This window comes from Ursus americanus, chromosome 30 (assembly GCF_024610735.1).
Source record: "Ursus americanus isolate L20-20 chromosome 30, mUrsAme1.1.p, whole genome shotgun sequence".
Taxonomy (NCBI): domain Eukaryota; kingdom Metazoa; phylum Chordata; class Mammalia; order Carnivora; family Ursidae; genus Ursus; species Ursus americanus.
The window spans coordinates 8,405,656-8,426,605 of record NC_142156.1 but is presented as its reverse complement, the minus strand read 5'-3'; the positions used below and the strand labels follow the sequence as shown (position 1 = coordinate 8,426,605).

At 49.7% G+C, this 20,950-nt stretch overlaps 1 protein-coding gene across 2 annotated transcripts; it reads left to right on the top strand.

Moving 5' to 3' along the window:
• The first annotated feature begins 1,569 nt into the window (after window positions 1–1,569).
• DAO (D-amino acid oxidase) lies at window positions 1,570–20,888 on the top strand. 2 transcript variants are annotated; one of them, XM_045791499.2, is made up of 11 exons: window positions 1,570–1,721; window positions 6,189–6,391; window positions 8,771–8,885; window positions 10,327–10,403; window positions 11,061–11,126; window positions 12,982–13,036; window positions 14,281–14,385; window positions 15,292–15,374; window positions 16,674–16,791; window positions 17,435–17,533; window positions 18,737–20,888. In XM_045791499.2, exons 2-11 carry the CDS (start codon window positions 6,198–6,200, stop codon window positions 18,866–18,868), a joined length of 1,044 nt encoding a protein of 347 aa, XP_045647455.1. In that variant the 5' UTR covers window positions 1,570–1,721; window positions 6,189–6,197; the 3' UTR covers window positions 18,869–20,888. The 2 variants fall into 2 exon arrangements, with proteins under 2 accessions (XP_045647455.1, XP_045647456.1); XM_045791500.2 differs by lacking the exon at window positions 11,061–11,126 and having other exon boundaries at window positions 1,595–1,721.
• The last annotated feature ends 62 nt before the right edge of the window (window positions 20,889–20,950 follow it).

Below are 20,950 nucleotides of genomic sequence, written 5' to 3'. Positions count from 1 at the left end.
AATAGGACCTAGTGTATAGGGCCGTTGTGAGATTAAATGAGATAATCCAGGGACGCCAGGGTGGCTCAGTCAGTTACGCGTCTGCCTTGGGCTCAGGTCATGATTCTAGGGTCCTGGGATCGAGTTCCGCGTCGTGCTCCCTGCTCAGCAAGGAGTCTGCTTTTCCCTCTCTCCCTCTTCCTCTGCCCCCCCCCCAGCTTGTGCTCTCTCTCACACACTCTCTCTCGAATAAATAAATAAATAATCTTTTTTTTAAAAAATGAGACAATCCAGGCAAAGTATTCAAAACTGGCACATCATGCAGGGTCTGGCTGGCTCAGTTAGTGGAGCACAGGACTCTTGATCTCAGGGTTGTAAGTTCGAGCCCCGTGTTGGGTGTAGAGATCACTTAAAAAGAAACTCTTTTAAAAAAATAATAAAACTGGCACACTGAAATTTAAAAGACATGCATCATTGCTGGGATAGGAGTGGGGGGGGCACATGAAGCTAACCGGTGAATTTCTGTTAACTTTAAACATTCCCATGATGAACTAGGGGCACAAGGTCGTATCATATAAAAGTGATACATGACTATTATTTTAAAAATTGAAATGAAGGGGCGCCTGGGTGGCACAGCAGTTAAGCGTCTGCCTTCGGCTCAGGGCGTGATCCTGGCGTTATGGGATCGAGCCCCACATCAGGCTCCTCTGCTATGAGCCTGCTTCTTCCTCTCCCACTCCCCCTGCTTGTGTTCCCTCTCTTGCTGGCTGTCTCTTTCTCTGTCAAATAAATAAATAAAATCTTTAAAAAAAATTGAAATGAAACAGAAGTATGTAGAGTAAAACATGGAGTTCACCCCATCCTTTTAAAAATTATTATTAAAAAAATACCACGCACTAAATATTTAGTATGCATTTTCTTATTTTATCCTCACTTGTTTATTCGACGATGCTGAAGATAGGGAAGTGGAGGCTGGATCTTCATAGCTGACCCAAAGAACGCCTTACTCGGGGCTGGTTAGTCCCTGTCTCCGGGCCTCAGTCTCCCCATCCACACAGGGAGGCGCCTGATAATCCTTCGGCTCCAATAATCGCAACTCCACGTCTAGCCCTGGCAGAGGAGGGACCTGGAGTTCTGCCGCCCGTGTCTCTGGGATACGGCAGCAAAGGGCCACGCATCCTTATGGCCCCAATAGGCGTCGCCTTGAGTCTCTCCTTGGCCTCATGCACCCAGCATCCAAGAATGGCATTAGGCTGGCCGGCTGGCCGCTGGAGGTCCTGTCCTGTATCTCTGGCCTCCCCACAGGGCTGCCAGGCTGACCAGGCCCACAGTGGCTCAGGGAACAACCCTCCCCTCCCCCAGGGTGGCAGCAGGAAGAGGGAAGAAAGAGGATCGTCTCCAGCTGGCCCGAGAGACAGACCTCCTTGTCCCCATCAGCCCTCCCGCCCTCCCTCCCCGGAGGGCTGTCCACAGGGGCTTGGGATCAGCCAGAAAAGTCAGGCAACTTTTCAGGGACCAGAAGGAGGGGAGGGGAGGTCTCCCAGCCTGTGCGCAGCGCAGCGCCAAGCCCCACCCCTCGCTGTGCCCTGTCCATAACTCCAGATTTTGACCCTGAGCTCCAGTCCCAGTTGGCGGGCAGAGGGCTGAGGACAGGACGCCCCAGAATCAGGAGACTCCCCTCAGGAGATAAGATCCTGCGTCTGCGGCAGCTGCCTCTTCAGGAAGCTTGGCGATCGATCCAGGTGAGTGGGGGTGGCAGGGTGACAGCTAGGCAGCTAGTCAGGAACGCAGGCAGCAGGTGCCTTCAGTCTCCAGACCTCCTTCTCCTCATCTGGAAGACAGGGATCATAATCACCTCTTATAGGGTTAATCTGAGTATCAAAAGAGGTTACGAACGGGAAGTGCTTAGCACAGAACTGAGCACATAGCAAGGACTCAATAAATGGTCATTATTATTTGCCAACAGGGGGCTGGTAGCCTGGTTGTCAAGCTTTTTTAGATACGATTCCTTTTAATCGTAAATTGTGAAAATATCAACCACAGAAGTAGCCATATGGCACAAGCTGATTTTGTTCACTCAAATACCTTGCCCGTGATTTGTTGATTTTTTTTAACACGTCTCCTATTTTTTTTTTTTTTTGCCACATGCAAATAGCAATCAAAGGCACGAGCTGCCCCAAATTCCTTTTGAGGGACAAGGGAGGTTATAAGCAAACAAACACATGCCTGAAAAGCAAGCAGAAAGCCTCAGGTGCCGACTTCCTGTCTGTTGCCTAATAGTTACCCAGCACAGTGGCAGAAAGCTCAGAAAGAGCAGGGTCCAGATCCCAGGGCCGTCCCACACTGGCTGCGTGACTTCGGGAGAGTGACTTCCTCTCCCTGAACCCCAGTCCCACGTCTGTAGAACCTCCCAGATCAGTCGAGAGGACGAAGCGAGAGGACATCTGTCCTGAATCTACCCGTGTGGCGAGCGGCAGATGCCCCAAATTCCCCTCCCGCCCCACACTTACGGAGACGTCACAATTCCACACGCACGCAGAGAAACAGGAGAACCTCGGCATCTTCCTGAATGCACGCGCCAAGCACGCTCGGTGGAAGTAATGACAGGAGACCGGGAGAAGGGCGACACTAACAGGAACGCCAGCCACAACGAGAAATGGCTGACCTAGTAATCGAGCTGCGTGTCTGCGAGTCCGCAAGTTCATTATCCCCGTGCATGCGTGATTTTACCTGGGGCTGCATCTGTCAGATCCTACAGCTTGGCTCCTGCTTCGCAGAAGAACCGCGTGCATTTATACTGGACTTTAACGCACACACACACGGTTGCTATCATCAGCCTCAGATCTGATTCGTGCAGTTTAAGATGATCGGCTTAGGAAACACATTTTTTCCTTCTCAATTCTATGCCTACCCGCAACACACTAAAAATTCGGACACACGTTGTATGTTATGGGTTCTTTTAACTCAGGACCCTGAAATATTGGCAGATTTTTTCAAATAGGGTGATTTGTCAGCCTCTCATGGTGCTGTTTAGGGACACGGACTTGCAAGTCAGGCCGTGCTGGGCTCCGCTTCTCACCACTAGCTGGGTGTCTGAGCCCCACTTGCTTCATCTGGAAAATGGGCATAATGATAAACCCGAGGGTTGTCAGAAGATGAAAGCAGATAAAGCACGCCAAGCTCTTAGCACGGAGACTGGAACATACTAACAGGGCTAGTGTCATCTCTGTATTGCCAGTTCTTTTCCTGATTCGACCTATTCTTGCCTTTTACAGAGACTTATTCACCCCAAGACCCCACAAAGCCTTTTATCACGAACATGTCATTTTGGTTGAGTCGCTCCACTTTCCAGGCCTCAGTTTCCCCATCTGTATGACACAGTCTAACTCCTCTTTAGCATTTTACGCTCTGGAGAAACTGAGTCCCGTGCTGTTACTTGTCCCTCTTTATCTTGGCCCTCTGGTCCCAGATGTTGTTCTGGGTGTCCTTCATGCTCTTCTCTTGGGCACGTGCCCCTGCTCCTACCCGGAGCCTGTGACACACCTGACCAGCCTGCTTATCGGAGACCTGCATGTGCCTGCCTTGTTTCGGTCCGAGGCCTCTTTCTCCCTGCCTAGAAACCTCTGGAGGGTTTTCACGATCTCCTTCTCATCCCTCACGATCTCTACTACAGAAGCAGCTCCTCTTTGTCTCTGTCCTTTGCTGGTTTTCTAGGTGGCACGAGAATAGGAAAAAAAAAAAAAAACACCAAAACCTTGTGCCCTGGAAAAGTCAGAGCTGGGTTCTCCCCCCACCTTTCCTCCGACCCTTGTTATGACCTCGAATAACGTAGCTTCCTCTCTCTGCCCTTGGTTCCCTCACCTGTGAACTGGGTTGGTGACAATCACAGCTGTCATTTATGAGCGCCCCAGCACTTTACCAGTATTTTCTCTTTTGATCCTCATAAGAACTAACTTCCTTCCTTCCTTCCTTCCTTCGTCCCTGCTACAGACAAGGCACTATTCCAGGCCCCGGGGATAGAGCAGTAGATAGAAGTCCCTGCCTGGGGCCCAGTCGGTTAAGTGTCTGACTCCTGGTTTCGGCTCAGGTCGTGATGTCACGGGTTGTGAGATTGAGCCCCATGTCAGGCCCCGTGCTTGGCAGGGAGTCTGCTTGAGCTTCTCTCCCTCTGCCCCCTCAACATGTGCACACACTCACTCTTTCTTTCTCTCCCTCTCAAATAAATAAATAAATAAATCTAAAAAAAAAGAAATGTCCCTGTCCTCCAGGAGCTGATATTCTGGTGGGGAGACAATGGGCAGGGGGCTTTGTTAACCCTTAACCGTTCACCGAAGAGGAAATAGAGGCTCGGTCAGGATGACCAACTCATCCCTGTTTGCCCCAGGACTCTCCTGGTTTTCACTCTCAGAGTCCACATCCTGGGAACACCCTCAGTCCCGGGAAACTGAGGAGATTGGTCACCCTTGCTCAGTGAAGTTAAGCGACTTGCCCAGGGACACACAGCTGGTATGTGCCAGAGCCAGGCTATGAACCTAGGGATGTCTGACCCCCAGTCTGGGCTGTTACTGCCGCCTCCTGGATCCATTTGGGGAATTTGGAAATTACAGGAAAGCCCTCTATTTTCGCCTTCTTGTTAATGCACAAAAGTGGTCAACTCTTCCGAGTTATGCAGAGAGTCAGAAGGCCCAGAGAGGGCAAGTAACTTGGTCAAGGCCACACAGAGTCAGACGTGAAGCCAGGTCTGACTCTCTCTTCTTCCTCTTCTGCTCCCCCCAGTGTTCTTTCCCTTGTTATCTTCAAGATGCCTGGGGGAAAGAAGGAGGTCACCACGTACTGAGGGCCTACTCTGTGCCAGGCGCTGCACCAGAAACTTCTGCCAAGCTAGTGGATTCATTTTCAGGGTGACCTTGTGAGCTCAGGGTTACCCTTAGTTTACAGATGAGGAGATTGAATCTCCTGAGGCCAAGTGGGGGAAGGAAGGATGGGAGGAGGCTAGGGGTGCCTGAGAGGGTCTGCCCCTGCAACCAAGCCTCGCAGCGGGAAGGAGAATGGCCCAGAGGAGCGATGTCTTTCCGTTTCCTGGTTTTATCTCCAACTTGGCTGCTGAAGCCCCAACGGAGTCCAGTTCTTGTGGGCTGGAGCCGTTTTCCCCTTTTACAAAACTAGGCCATATTGAGAATGTCCTGCCGTTCAGGGCCACAGGGTTGCCAGGAGGCTCCGTCTGTGGGAAGAGGGCTGTGAGTGTCGAGGAGGGAAAGTTGAATTTAGCCCTTCCGGGCATAAAAAGTCCCCTTGTTCTGCCTCAGCAGGAGCCGACAGGGTATTTCCCTGCTGTGCGGGGGCCCAAGCTGCTTCAAGGTCAAAAGCTAGGCCTTTTAAACTTCTGAGGACCCAGCCATCCCAGCCCCCAAGCCGGCGTAAGTGGGTGTGCAGGAAGACCTGAGTTCTAATGTCAGACATTGCACCCATTGCTCCCAGCTCGGCGCATAGTAGGTGTGCCATAAGTGGATGTTGAGTTTACTTGAACTGAAATTAAATCCCAGCATCATCGCTTACTGGCTGTGTGACCTTTGGTAACTTACTTGGCCTCTCTGAGCCTCCTTTTCCTCATCTGAACAACGGGGCCAATAACACCAGCCCCAGCCTCCTAAAGAACGTGGGGGAGAAGCACTTAGCACTGGGGTTGGCACACAGTAGGTGCTCCATAAATGTCAGTAAACTACTCCTTTTGCACTTGACCCTATGTTGAGGTTTCTACACTGGCCATCTTGTTAAAACTCCCATCTTTTCTCCAAGGTGTGAATTATTTTTCCCATTTCCCGGAAGGTGAAGGCTCATGAGCGTCCTGCCCAAAGTCAGTGGCCAGTAGGTGGCAGAGTTGAGGCATGAGCGTTGAAGTTAGAGCCCATGGTTCTAACCGCCAGCCTCCCAGCCTACAGCTGGCCAGGCGCTCTGCTCGGCCCTATTTATTTACGCTCCTGGCTTGGGGCAGGATATCTGGGAAAGGCTCCCCAACCAAAGCTGCATCACTTACCAGCTGTGTGACCTTGGGCAAGTTGCTTTCCCTCTCTCTGTTTCAATTTTTCCATTTCTGAGGGTCATTAAGAGGGTCAGGTATAGAAGGGCTTGGCTGTGTTTGGCACTTTCTAAGCCTTCAGGGGGCGGTGGTGATGGCGGGGATGGCCCACTGCAACCTTTCCTCCCTGCAGGCCGGCACAATGCGCGTGGTGGTGATAGGAGCCGGTGTCGTTGGGCTGTCCACCGCCTTGTGCCTCCACGAGCGCTACCATCCGGTCCTGCCAGCGCTGGATGTGAGGGTCTATGCGGACCGCTTCACCCCGTTCACCAACAGCGACGTGGCAGCCGGCCTCTCTCAGGCTTACCTCTCGGACCCCAGCAACCCACAGGAAGTGTGAGTGAGGGTCCCAGAGGGCGGCCCGGGGAACTAGAGGCTCTGGGTTTAAAAAGAGGGGATGCTCCCTCTCAGGGTTCCCGTCCCCAAGAACAAGCCCCTTGTTAAGGCTTAGAAGAAAATACTAATAAATAGTAAGCCCTACTATGTGCTGGGCAAATGGAGGCTTTCCTCCATGCCTCCCCTAAACTGGGTAGCTGTGGATGCCATGTGCATTGATGGATCAGGAATGTTTGGGTTTTGGGTTTTTCCCCCCTAGTTTATTTATTTAAAGGTAATTTTCATCGGATTTCCACGGTGGCTAACAGAAAACACAGCCCCTCGGGGGCGCCTGAGTGGCTCAGTCGGTTAAGCAGCTGCCTTTGGCTCAGGTCATGATCTCGGGGTCCTGGGATAGAGCCCCACGTCAGGCTCCTTGCTCAGTGGGTAGTCTGCTTCTCCCTCTGCCTCTGCCCCTGCTTGTGCTCTCTCTGTCTCTTGTCTCTGTCTCTGCTTCTCTCTCAGATAAATGAATAAAATCTTAAAAAAAAAGAGAGAGAGAGAGAGGAAGAAAACACAAATCCCAGCAATAATTAGAAAGAAGGACAATGCACTAAAGTCCTTGATATTGGGTACAGTAGGGAGCAATTTTGCCCTCAGAGACTTTTTTTCCATATATAAATTCATAAAAAGGTCTTTCCGTTTATTTGAACTCATTCCAATTGCCGTGTTTAATAGCCTCTCAGCTATATTTAACGGCTTAGAAATCTATCTCCCCTGAATTTGCCCATCGTGGCAATCATTTTTATTTAATAATTTCTTTTTTTTATGTTTTTATTTTAATTCCAGTTGGTTAACATACAGTGTTACGTTAGTTTCAGGTGCACAATATACTGATTGAACACTTCCATACATCAGCTGGCGCTCACCACAATAATCCCCATCACCTATCCCCACCCCCCCCACGGTTAAGAGTCTCTGTCTCGGGGCGCCTGGGTGACTCAGTCGGTTAAGCATCTGCCTTCGGCTCAGGTCATGATCCCGGGGTCCCAGATCAGGCCCCACATTGGGCTCCCTGCTCAGCAGAGAGCCTGCTTCTCCCACTGCCCCTCACCCTGCTCGTGCTTTCTCTCTCTCTCTCTCAAATAAATATATAAAATCTTAAAAAAAAAAAAGAGTCTCTCTCTTTTCCCCTTTGCTCATTTGTTTCTTAAATTCCACATAGGAGTGAAATCATAGGGCATTCATCTTTCTCTGACTTATTTCGCTTAGCATTATACTCCCCAGCTCTGTCCATATCTTTGCAAATGACAAGATTTCATTCTCTTTTATGGCTGAGTAATATCCCATTGTATATACAGACCACATCTGCTTTATCCATTCATCAATTGATGGACACTTGGGCTGCTTCCACATCTTAGTTATTGCCAATAATGCTGCTATAAACACGGGGGTGCACGAATCTGTTTAAGTTCATGGTTTTGTATTCTTTGGGTAAACACCCAGTAGTGGGATTGCTGGACCGTAGGGTGATTCTAGCTTTAACCTTCTGAGGAACCTCCAGATCAGGAATGCCTGTAAGTGGGTGGATAGATGATCAGTGTAGCCCAGACGTTGGCAAAGATTACTTTGTTTAGAAACCGCAAACTGCCCGCTGCTTTAGCAAAGAATCCCCAAGCAAGTAACGACTCAAACAGAAGTTACATTCTCCCATAAATTCCAAAACCAATATTCTTGATCAGTGGGTGGCAATTCAGGGGCCCGGGCTCCTTGCATCTCACAGCTCTGCTGTCCTCTGAGGCTTCCGATGTGGCCACCGTACCTGTGTCACGGTACCCTCCGATGTCACTATGCTGTGCTTTTGGAACGAGCACAGCATGAGGACGACGTGTGCAGTCTTCGGGTCCATTGGCCAGAAGGCAGTCACATGGCCACACCTGGCTGCATGGGAGTCTAGGAGATGTAGCCAGGTTCTATGCCCAGGAAGAAGAGGAGGAAAGTGTTTGAAAACAGCAAGCCAAGGTCTCCTGCTGACATTTATATGGGGGGGGGGGTGCTTGGAGTGAGCCTGAACCGTGGGCCAGATCTCAAAGCGGGCCCAAGCCTTCATTTAAACTTACAGCTGCATGATCCCAAGCCCAAGGTGGGTTCCAAATGGTTGTGATGGGCCATCCCTTGTTTCCTCCTTCCCTTTCCTATTAATGGGGAAATAAATACTAGAAAGTCTGGGGGTAGGGAAGACCCATGGGCATTTGGGACGCTGCAGAAGCGAACGTGGTGGATTTCTGGATTTTGACATATCTCCACCAGCCTGGTCACAATCCCGTGCAAGCCAACCCTCAGGGTTTTCTTGTCCAGCTCGGGATATTAGGTGACCAAGAATCCACGGGATCCTTCCAGGCATTGGAACCAACAGACCTTCGACTATCTCCTGAGCCACATCCATTCTCCCAACGCTGCAAACATGGGCCTGGCCCTAATCTCAGGCTACAACCTCTTCCGTGAAGCTTTTCCGGTGAGTGAGGGGTCCTTGATCGCAGACCAGAGCTGGGAGCCCGAGTCTGGGGAGTACTTTGAGCCTGGTAGGTGACAGCCTCTTGCATTCAAATCAGGTTTCCCTTAAATTCTATTTCTGCTTTAAAATTATTTTTGTTTCCAATTTTGTTATTAAATTGGCAGAGGTCAAAGCACTTTCTGATGAACCAGGGAAACTAGTCTTTGGTTGAGTCAAACCCAGACATGTCCTGTAACACTGGTGATTTCATGCTGAAGTCACAAGGTTTCCTGTGTCCCTGGAGGTGCCAGGACTTTTCACCAAGATACACTAAAGCACTCATCATGGCACATGACCCCTTACTATGTACCAGGCCCTGTGCTAACTACTTTACAACTAGTGACTTGTTTAGTTCTCATAATAACCACCAAGTAAGTGCTCTCATTAGCCTCTTTTTACAATGGGGAGATAGAGGCTCAGAGAAATGAAGTAACTTGCCCAACTCACAAATCTCTGACGTGGCAGAACTGGGATTTGAACCCAGGCTCTCTGTGACCCCATGGTGCCCAATGTGCTAAGAAGGGCACAGCCTTGGGGGATGTTCTCAAGTTGGTTGGAGAGGACGGTCGGGCTGGATGTCCGGAAACCCAGGCCAGCTCTCTACGGCTGAGTCGATGTTTAGCAGCAGGCTACGGCAATCACCCATATTATCTGTTCTCTTCCATGGGACCAAGAGTGATTATTAACTCCATTATACAGACAAGAAAATGGGAGTCTCCGAGAATTCAAGGTGGTCTGTGGGGAGGCCAAACCTCCACCGGGTTGTCTGACCCTATGCTCTCCTGCCTCTCACCCTCACTCCTTGATATTACCCTCGCTGTCAGCGGTTTCTCCCCTATTTCTGGCTCTTACCCTATCACTCGCCCTCAGCCGTATTCTCACTCTTCCTTCGTATGGCATCGTGGTTAAGACCATGGACTCTGAAGCCAAACTGTATTGGTTCAAATCTCAGCTCCATCATTTATTAGCTGTGTGACGTTAGACAAGTTACTTAACCTCTTTAAGTCTCAGATGGCCCATCTGTGAAAACGGAGATAAGAATAGTGTGTGTCTCGGGGCGCCTGGGTGGCACAGCGGTTAAGCGTCTGCCTTCGGCTCAGGGCATGACCCCGGCGTTCTGGGATCGAGCCCCACATCGGGCTCCTCTGCTGGGAACCTGCCTCTTCCTCTCCCACTCCCCCTGCTTGTGTTCCCTCTCTCGCTGGCTCTCTATCTCTGTCAAATAAATAAATAAAATCTTAAAAAAAAAAAAGAAGAGTATGTATCTCAATGGATCGTTGGGGTTACTAAATGGAGCGGTGGAAGTAACGTACTTGGAAGGGCACCTTGCGTGCAGTACACATCGTACAACTTTTTACTGACTTCACTCATCCTTGCTCTTCCTTCTCTCCTTCCTTGGCAGGATCCTTCCTGGAAGGACATAGTTCTGGGGTTTCGGAAGCTGACCTGCAGAGAGCTGGACATGTTTCCTGATTACAGGTGAGGTTTTGTCATGAGCAAAGGGGCTGAGGTTCCATGATTCAGACAGATCTGTCCAGAAGGCAGCAGAAGATGGAGGCACCATTTCCTGTCTCATCCCAAGCCAAGAGCCACTGGTGCCTTGGCCCCCTACTGCTCTGTCCAGCTCCTTTGGAGAAGCCACCCACCCAACGGGGCCCTGGGCTAAGATGGTGGGGGATGTGGAGTCACAGATCTGAAGCCTAGAAGCTCCATGTCACTACCCGCTTTTGTGGATGAAGAAACTGAGCTTCAGAGAGGCTAAGTGACTTCCCAAGGTCACACAGCCGGTGACCAAAATGGGATTCCAATGCCGTCTGTGTGACTCCAAACACCTCTATTCTTTTCCTTGCAGCCTGATGTCTCTTTGGTTCTCCCCTCACCCTACCCCATGCCTGGATCCCCTCTAAGAATGCACATCCAGTTTCCATGTGCACACCCCAATGTCAGGGATGGCTTTTCTGATAGAAAAATTTTCCTTGCACCAAAAATCAGTCCCCATCTGAACTTCACTCAGTGGTCCTGGCTCTACCCTGGGGACCCCCCAAAGTGAGACTGCTCCCATCTCTGTTTGGAGGCCTTTGAATATCACTCTGATTCTGACTCTTTATCACCACTCCTGCGTGGTCGCGACTCTAGCTATGGCTGGTTCAACACAAGCCTGATTGTGGAGGGGAAGAGGTATCTTCCGTGGCTGACTAAAAGGTGAGAATTTCAACTTTGGGTTTGGGAAAGCACCTCCCAAGGACCAGAGTGTCTACTGACGATTGTTCATGGGATTTGTTTTTGTATCGCCCAACCCCAAAACTCTTAGGCTTGGCGGGAGCTATCCTTCGTTCTGATCTCTTTCATGTAGTAAACCATGGTTCCCATACCTGACTGGGCATCAGAATCACTTGGGCAGCTCTTTACAGGTGATGTTTTATTATTGACCTCATCAGAATCCGTAAGGTTTGCGTAACGGTTTTAATTGGATTCTCTTTAGTTTTCCAGACATATTGACATCATCTACAAAACATAGGTTTCCTTTTATTTTTATACCTCATTGTTTTTCTTGTCTGACTGCTGTGGTAGAACAATGGTGTCTAACTACCTCCAGAACAACGTTAACTGATAGAGGGGATAGTACACGTCTCCGTCTTGTTCCTGACGTTAACAGACATCTTGTAATGTTCTAAATTAGCAAACACTAGCTTGAGAGACATATTTTATTTATATTCATATTAAGGAAGATTCCATGTATGTCCTATGTTTTCCTGTTTTATTAAGATTTAAAAAAAAAATCTAGAATGGATCACATCGTTTATCAAATGACCTGAGGAGCTTTTTAGAAATACATATTTCGGGGCGCCTGGGTGGTGCAGTCGTTAAGCGTCTGCCTTCGGCTCAGGGCGTGATCCCGGCGTTCTGGGATCTAGCCCCACATCAGGCTCCTCCGCTAGGAGCCTGCTTCTTCCTCTTCCACTCCCCCTGTCATGTTCTCTCTCTCGCTGGCTGTCTCTCTCTGTCAAATAAATAAATAAAATCTTTTAAAAAAAAGAAATACATATTTCAGGAGCCCACTTTATATCTACTGAATCAGATCCTCTGGGGTGGGGCTTAGAAATTTGTGTGTGTGGTTTTTTTTTAAAAGATTTTATTTATTTATTCGACAGAGATAGAGACAGCCAGCGAGAGAGGGAACACAAGCAGGGGGAGTGGGAGAGGAAGAAGCAGGCTCACAGCGGAGGAGCCTGATGTGGGGCTCGATCCCATAACGCCGGGATCACACCCTGAGCCGAAGGCAGACGCTTAACTGCTGTGCCACCCAGGCGCCCCAGAAATTTGTGTTTTAAGAAGTTCCCTGCGTGATTCTGATTATCAGTCACGTTTGGAAATCATTGCACTAAAACATAGTTATTTCTCTCCTAACTTTAGGATACTTATGACTCCTATCCAGTCTCTTCCTGGACAGAAAAACCCCACTTTTTCTTGAGGAAATAGCCCTGAGGTTATGCTTCACCTTTCATAGGGTTTAATGCCCGTTCTTTTGATGTTTCTCCTACTTCTCTAATAATGACAGATATATTTCCTCTGGGACATTTTGAGGGAGGGGTGGACATCCCCAGCCCACCTTTCTCCTCGTGGCTTGCTTCTGACAGAGGGGCATTTAGCATTTGTCCAACTCTGCCCTTCCTCCACCCTGCATCTCATTCCTTTGATGATACAAAGCAATGTGGTGGTGGTAGGAAGAGTTTTGAACTAAGAGGCCTGGGTGTAAGTCCCAATCCCATCCTTGACTCACTGTATGACCTTCACCAAGGCTCTTCTCCCATCTCCATCTGCCTGACAAGGGGCTTGGGCAATCTCAGGTTTCCCAAGGGACGTTTCGCGGACCACTCGTCCGTCAAGGTGTTTATGAACGGATCTGATCTGACCACACAGCCATTTTCTCAAGGAGCATCCTGTGGAACTAACATCCATGGAAGGTTCTTTGGGGAACATCCCCAATGGCATCTTCTTGGAGAGATGGGACAAAGAACTGAATACGGGGCTTTGTGATGTGTCTAATCCCCCCCAGGTTAACTGAGAGGGGAGTGAAATTCTTCCAGCGGAAGGTGGAGTCTTTTGAGGAGGTGAGTTGCAGAGCTGGAAGGGGCTGGATGTTGGAGAGAAGTGAGGAGGAGAGGCCTCTGCTTCGGGCTGCTGGGTTTGGAGCCCCCTTTCAGTCTCCCAGGGTCTCCTTGAGGCCTGTCCCAGCTTCCAGGCCTTTCTTCAATCCCAAAGGGACTCAAGCATTCTGTCTCGACATTGGTGGCTGGAACAAAGGGACTGTAGGCTGATGGTGGACATTAGGGGCTAATCCCCCTCTGAGCCTCAGTGGGTTTTAGGGCCAGAGAGTTGGCTGCCTCTTACCAGTATCAGCGGCACTCCACTTTCGAGTTCTAGACATTTGGTTGCCTCCTACCTAAATCAGGGTTAATGTTTCTGCAAAGTCAAGGCTCTTAGCTGACTCAGCTCCAGAGTCACACCATCATCAGTAACAATGACAGTGGCAGCTGTCACCGTCAGGCGCTGGCTAAGTACCAGGAGCTTTGCTGCATGACTTCCCTTAATCCTAGCACCTAGAACTGTGCTTGGCACGGGAAGGTGCTTGGGAAATGCAGCTACGGGCATTACATAATGATACCTGCTCTGGGTTGAGCCCTAATGGGCACTTGGGATACACGGCTGACTCGGACACAGCCCTTATTCCCAAGAAGCTCACAGTCCAATGTAGCAAATACTGGCTCTTGAATGACAATAGTGCCTTGCAATGTGTGTGTCCCATGAGAGACCTGTGAGGGAAGTCCCTGGCACTGGGCTAGGGTTTGGGTGCCCCTCATGCTATACCCTTGAGCTGTCGAGTATCCCACACGTGCACAGAGCCAGGGGTTCCAACACGCCTTCTGAAAACGCCTTGGCAGAGCAGAAAGCAAGAGAAAGAAATAAAAAGGATTCAGAAGGAGGAAGAGAATTATCTCTGCGTCTGACTTCTTCTGGGAGGTCCCAAGAAGGTTGCCCCCTTCCGCAGTACTCCTTCCTGAGCACTTTCACATCCAGGGTCACGCTGGATGCTCGCGCAGTCTAAGAACAGATATTAGCAGCCCTACTTTATAGCAAAGGCAGCAGAGCCTTGAGGGGGCGATGGAACATTTCTGAGGTCCCATAGCAGGTAAATGGCGGAGCGGAGGTTTGGAGTCCGTTCCTTGGATTCCTCATTGAGCCTCCTCCCTGCTGTTCCACAGGGAGCAGGGCGGAGGAGAGAGGGAAGGAGGGGGCGGGGGATACCAGGGCCCTCACCCCCTCCCATGCCACCTGCTCTGTCCGTTGCTGCCAGGTGGCAAGAGGAGGTGCTGACGTGATTATCAACTGCACTGGGGTGTGGTCTGGGGCATTGCAACCAGACCCTCTACTGAAGCCAGGCCGAGGACAAATCATTAAGGTGAGTGTGAAGGTGACGGATGGAGCCTCCTGCTTTTCTTGATAGAGAGATTGTAGCTGCCTGCTTATTTCCTCTCCAAAGATAGAGGATGTGTCGGGGACACCTGTTACAGGGGCCTCACAGATTTCGGGCAATTGACATGTTAAAGAAGCAAGAAGGACCGACAGGACTCCTCCAAACATTCTCTTTCAGGTTTTTTGGTGTTTGTTTTTTTAAACAATAGAGCAAAGCATGCATGTATCTGTTTGTACGTACGTAGGAGCTGCGTACTCCTGTATTACCATACAAGGAGCAGACATTTATGGAGTGATTATTAAGTACCAGGTACGGGCCTGAGCACTTCATCGTGTTATTAATTTAATCCTTACCAGAACCCTTTGAGATGAGGTCTATCATATTGCCATTGCTATTTTACAGATGGGAAAACTGAGGCACAGAGGAATTAGGTAACACGCACAAGTGCACATGGTAGCGAGTTGTGGAATTGGGGTTAGAACCGAGACAATGGGTTTAAGAGCCTATGTCTTGGAAACATTGTCCCCCATTGCCTCTCACTGTGTATGTGTGCATGGGTGTGAAGGATGCCCATTTGTGGGCGTGTGCGTATGTGTGCCTGTGTGAGCGCTGGTGTGCTCCTGATGTGGGCTGATGTGTATGTGTATTTGTACGTGTGAGCTGGGCTTTTCTGTGGTCATGCAGGTGAGAACGTGTGATATTTCAGGGAGCAGGGGTGGCTCTTCCTGCAAGAGCAAGCAGTCAGTGCAGACTTGGAGCAGAAGGGTCTGCGGGGGCCTTAGGAATTGGCTTTGCCACACTTGTCAGAACATCTCGGCAGAGAGGGGAGCAGAGCAGGGAAGCCCGGTGATCCAGCTCCCCTGATGAGACTTGTCTGCCCTCGATCGACAGGTGGATGCCCCTTGGATGAAGCACTTCATTATCACCCATGACCCAGAGAAGGGCATCTACCAGTCCCCATACATCATCCCAGGGTAAGAATCTGACATCTTAGGGCAGAAGAAGGGGCACCTTCATGCCCTCTCTCCGCTGCCCACCCCAGGCCCTTTGCTTAGTCCCTGCAGATTTTTTCTTCCAGTGTTTTCTAAGTGAGGTTGAACTGTTAAACCCCTGGAAAGGCAGGACTCAACCTTAACTGGGCTCCATCTTGAACAAGCTTTTGGACGACAGTAGTGGTCATCCTGGAGACAACGGTAGTGGGTGTGAGGGCAATGACACTGGCAGGTGTGAACAGAAATAACCGGACTGTGGTAGGAATAGGGATTCGGATAGACGGTGATGATATTAATGGAAGGAGTGATGATGTTAGTGAAGATGGTGGTCGTGTTGATGGGACGACAATGTCATTGAGAGTGGAATGGTGCTAGTGGAGACAGTACTGTCATTGTTGGGAAAGTTCACAGGGGTGGTGACTGGGACACGGATGGTAGAGTGCTGACATTAATGGGGGTGGCATGGTGTCGATGAGGAGGTCAACGATGATGGCAATGATTGGGAGTGGAGGCAGTGTCTGGTGCTGACGGAGATGACACTATCAAGGACGATGTTAATAGGATGGGGGAGATGACACTCTGAAAGGCAGTGTTAATTCACGTTGATTGTAGCATTAGTGTTAGGTGGGGCTGTGCTATCTTCATGGCCATGTTAGTGGTGTGGCAGAGATGACATTATCAATGTCAACATGGATGCTGGTGGTGGAAATGGTGAATGGGGCTGACGGTGATGACATAGTCATGGTAGCAAAGAAGGCAGTTGTGGAGATGATGTTGTTGACGTAGATGATATTTTTTTTCCAGTTCCATTAAGATATAATTGAGAAATGGTTCACATTTACAAGGTACACGATATATATACATATATATATATATATATAATGTCTCATATATATATGTGGTGATTACCACAATAAGGCTGCTAACCCATCCATCATGTCATGTAATTATAATTTATCTGTGTGTAGTGAGAACATTTAAGATTGACTCTCTTAGCATTTTCAAGTATATAATACAGTATTGCTAACTACAGTCACCATGCTGTGCATTGGGAGAGATGACGATGTTGACAGTGACATTCATGATGACAGTAGAGATGGTGGTGGGTGGTGATGACAGCGGCAACTGCAGCGGTGTTGATGGTGGTCTTAGCCAGGATGACAATGCGGATGGTCGTGGGGATTGAGGTAGAGACGACTGGAAGGGTGAGCATGCGATGGCCCCCATTCATCTCAAAGGCTTCGTTTCCCTTCGCCATTGACTCTCCTCACTCTTACCCAGGATGCAGGCGGTAACTCTGGGAGGCATCTTTCAGCTGGGGAACTGGAGCGAGGTGAACAACAACCAGGACCACGCCACCATCTGGGAAAGCTGCTGCAGACTGGAGCCCACCCTGAAGGTAAGGCAGGGAGGGCCATCGGTACCCTAGACCAGGGTCTTGGCCGCTTGATCATGAGGCCCCTTGAGGATGGGAAGACACTGCCGCTGGGATAACTGGGCAAGTGTATTCCAGCAATGGCCTGTGAAATACACCAGAAGTTGATAATGCACGAGGAAGTCCTACTGTGAGCTGGTGACACCTATCTGTCCACGGCTAAGAGTTGCTGTCTTTTGAGGTGACATCCCTAAAAACACCTTAGTCTGTCTGCACAAGGACCAGATACATTTGTTTTGAAATCTCAGCTTTTTCATTGGCCTGTTGGTGGCGGTGACAGTGGTGGCGTTGATGGTGACGAATGGGCTCAGGATGGTGAGAATGGTGGTGAGGAGGCGTGGCTGTTCACATCATGGTGGTGGCTGGCAGTGGTGGTTGATGGAGATGGGGTCATCGACAGAACGGGTAGTGACGTGGTAAGAGTGACAATAATGATGTTGGTGACTGATAAAGGTGGTGATGGTGGTGGTGGTGGTTAGTGAAAGTGATGGTCGTGGTGGTGGTGGTGATAAGGAGACACCAAAGCTAACTCTATCACCTAAAAATGGCAGCAGCAAAAAAAAAAAAAAAATGCGGAGATGAATTATTAACACTTTTTTTTTCCCAGGATGCAAAAATTGTTGCTGAATTGACTGGCCTCCGGCCAGTACGCCCCCAGATTCGGCTAGAAAGAGAACAGCTTCGCTTTGGATCCTTAAACACAGAGGTATGCTCTCCTGGCAAGGAAAGCAAAGTCCTTCCCTCCCCTCAATAGGCTCTCAGTCTTGCCTGACATCTGGCTTCACACAGCCTCCTGGCAGGCCGGGACAACGCTGGCTAACATCCCCTGCTCTGTAGAGAAACTGAGGCTCAGTGATGTTGTAAAGGACCTCCTCGAGGTTACAGAGAGGGCACTGCACCTCAGTTTGTCAAAGCCTGTGGTTGGGCAGAAGGAAAACGGGTACTTCCCGAGACACGGACAACCGCACTGAATGTCCCCTCCAGCTCTTTGGGGTGGGGACTGCTTCCCCGTGCTTCAGATGAGGATACTGGGGATCTAAGAATGAAGTCATCTGCCTACATCAGATAACTGGCGAGGGGCATGGCTGGGATGTGGTTTGCATTCGGCTCCAGAGCCATTTTGCAGATGTCCATTTGTGGCTGCCCCATCACGGTCCTGGGGTCCCTCTTTCATGTTCCCTCTTCTGGGGTAGGAACGGGGCTTGTCGAGATGGCCGAAGTTGTCCTGGTGGAAGGAACTGATCTGACTAGGTGGCAGCTGGAGTCCCCACAGGAAAGCCATTCTCCTTATGTAGATCATCCTTCCTCCCTTCCGCCGGGCGTGTGTGTGTGTGTGTGTGTGTGTGTGTGTGTGTGTGTGTGGTTGCATACATACATACAGAGGAAAGTGTCACATATGGAGTCAAACTTCCTACTAATGGTTTTAGCTTTAAAAAAGGCCCCAGGGGCCTTGCCTCTGTCCCTGGGACTAATTAGCATGATAACCAGAGTCCCCCCCCCTCCGCCCCCCGCAGTGCGCCAGCTTTCCTTTCCTCCTGAGGTGGGCAGAAGAGTCTATCTATTAACACAAGAGGTCTGGCATTCTGGAGCAGGGTGGCCACAAGAAAGGTGATTTAGGGAACTTCAAACAATTTGACTGGGGGAGGGGAATCCCTGACGTCAAGTTCTAGATGATTCTACTTCTCCTGTGCCGAGTGCATAAAGCAGGTCCATCTCCTAAGCAAAAGAGAGTCTAGGGTGTCGACCTCCAGCTCCCCAAGCAGTCACCTTACTGGTGTTCCTGCGGCCCCACCATCCCGCCAGGGAGCTGAGAGGCCTTCTGGTACCTTCTGGCTTTGCCCAGAACTCTTCAGGGAGCTCCTGAGTCTTCCAGGGCACTCCTGGCTACCTTCTCTCTTGCCTCTCCTAGGTCATCCACAACTATGGCCATGGAGGCTACGGGCTCACCATCCACTGGGGCTGTGCCATGGAGGCAGCCAAGCTCTTTGGGAACATCCTAGAAGAAAGGAAGTTGCTCAGGATGCCCCCACCCAACCTCTGAAAACATCACCTCCCCAAGGACTCCCTACTCCCCTCAGCCAACCAATCAATGCCCCCCCCCCCAAACTATCACTCACTCTCCACTTCCACCCTGGCTCCTCTCTGCAAGAAGCACAAGATGAGAGGGAATCCACAAGGTCCATTCCTGGAGGCGAGTCCGGTCCTACCTGGGGCTCTCTTTGATCACGGGGGTCTCTCTACCCACTCTGGGCCTGACAGAATGAAGAACAGCTGGGGGCTGTTAGATTCTAAGTCCTCAGAAGAAAAGAAAGCTCAGAAAACCAAAGGGGCAAGCAGAAAATTGAGGATAGTTGAGGTTAGGTAACTTGAGGACAAATTACATGAACATATTAAAGGTTCTGAAAAGTCCTGCAGCAAAGACATCTATCTGATGTTCTTTTATCCAGTCCTAAACTTATTTGGCTATGGAAACCTTTTTACCCAGAGCACTGATGCCACAGAGTGCACTAGAAGGCTACGATAGATCTCCTTGCAGGAAGTCACATGCAGAGCTGGAGCGTGGGGAGGCAGAAGAGGCAAAGCACTGAACTAACAACACGATACCCGTTCCACATCCAGGATTCCCAACAGCATCAGCAACCTGCTGAATGGCCCCATGAGCACCATGTAACCGCCTGAGGAGGGGCCGCCGGAGGGATCATCCCACAAGGAGCCCCTACGTAGGGAACTGAACTTACCAAGCATAATCCGGGTTTGGGGGCAGATTTCATGTCTCTCTTCTCTTCTGGCTGGTACCCTCTAAGATGACTTAGACTTCCAGATGTTTTTGAAAGCCTTAAATGACCCTAGCATCTTTATCCCTAATTATCTGCATCAGGCTCCGAGGTGGAATTTGCATCTGTCTGGGATTTTGAGAAAGACCAGAGCCTGGAGGAAGCCTTCATGCCTCTGGGACCCGTGGCACCCTGAGTGCTGTGACAGGGTCTTGACTGGCCCACACCATGACGTCTACATCTGTGTCATCACTGTCTCCTCCTTCCCATGCTGTCACCCGGTGGGGTCTTCATGAAGCATCTGCCATGATTTTGCCTGGCGCGGAGCTAAGTAGAGTGAGGGAGCTAAGATCTAATCCTAAGAATAAGAATAAATTATTAATTATTATTATACCTAAAATGTATTGCATTCCAACTGGGCATCGGTGCTAAACTCTAGCACGCATTATTCGTGTAATGTGTAATCACACACACCCCCACCCACGAAGTAACTCTTATTCCCATTCCGTAGGTGAGCAAGGTACAGAGAGGTAGTTGTGGTCAACAGCTGGGAAGGGGTAGAAAGGAGATCTGGGGCTGGGCATTGGGTGATTCCAGTGCCTCACTTTCAACCTGTGCGCAACACCCAATCTCAGGCTGGGAGGAAAATGTCCAGCTACAGGGGAGCCATCTTTCTCAACTATCTCTGCAGACGCTTTAGAAGGTACTGGCTCTCTCCTCCTCATAGCCTCATTGGGTCAAGACTAGGGACTCGCACAAGGTTGGGTGGGGGCATCTCCCAGTGCCTGGAGTGGAACACAGTTCAGTTTCTGACCAACGCGATGGCTTTACCCAGCCTAAAATTCCTCAGGGAGAGCGACCCCTACCGGCCAAGGCTAGGTTGTCAGCCGGAACTGGATAGAATTTAGGACAGTGAACTCAACAAAAATATACGGGACCAGGAAGTCCACGTTCACACCCTTCCTGTTCTTTTTGTAAATGATAAGAACCTCTTTGCGATGTGGTTTCCTCTTGATTCTGCCTAAAATTCAGAGTATAAGGAGCATGGGGAAAATTCCGCAACCCACATGGCACTGGAAGAGGTTTAGCAATGCTTGGATTTCTTCACTTTCCCTTCGCCTAGCATTCCTGTTCCCTCCCTGAAGATGATCTGTAACCATATTTTTCAATGAATTCTTGGCAGCTTGATGAATTTAGAGAGTATTATCTTTCCTTGTTGAATTGTCTTGGCACTTCCGTCAAAAATAAATTGACCATAAATATATGGGTCTATATTTAGAATTTCAATTCTATTCCATTGATCTATGGTCTATCCTTAAGGTAGTACCACAGTAATCTTGATTACTTTA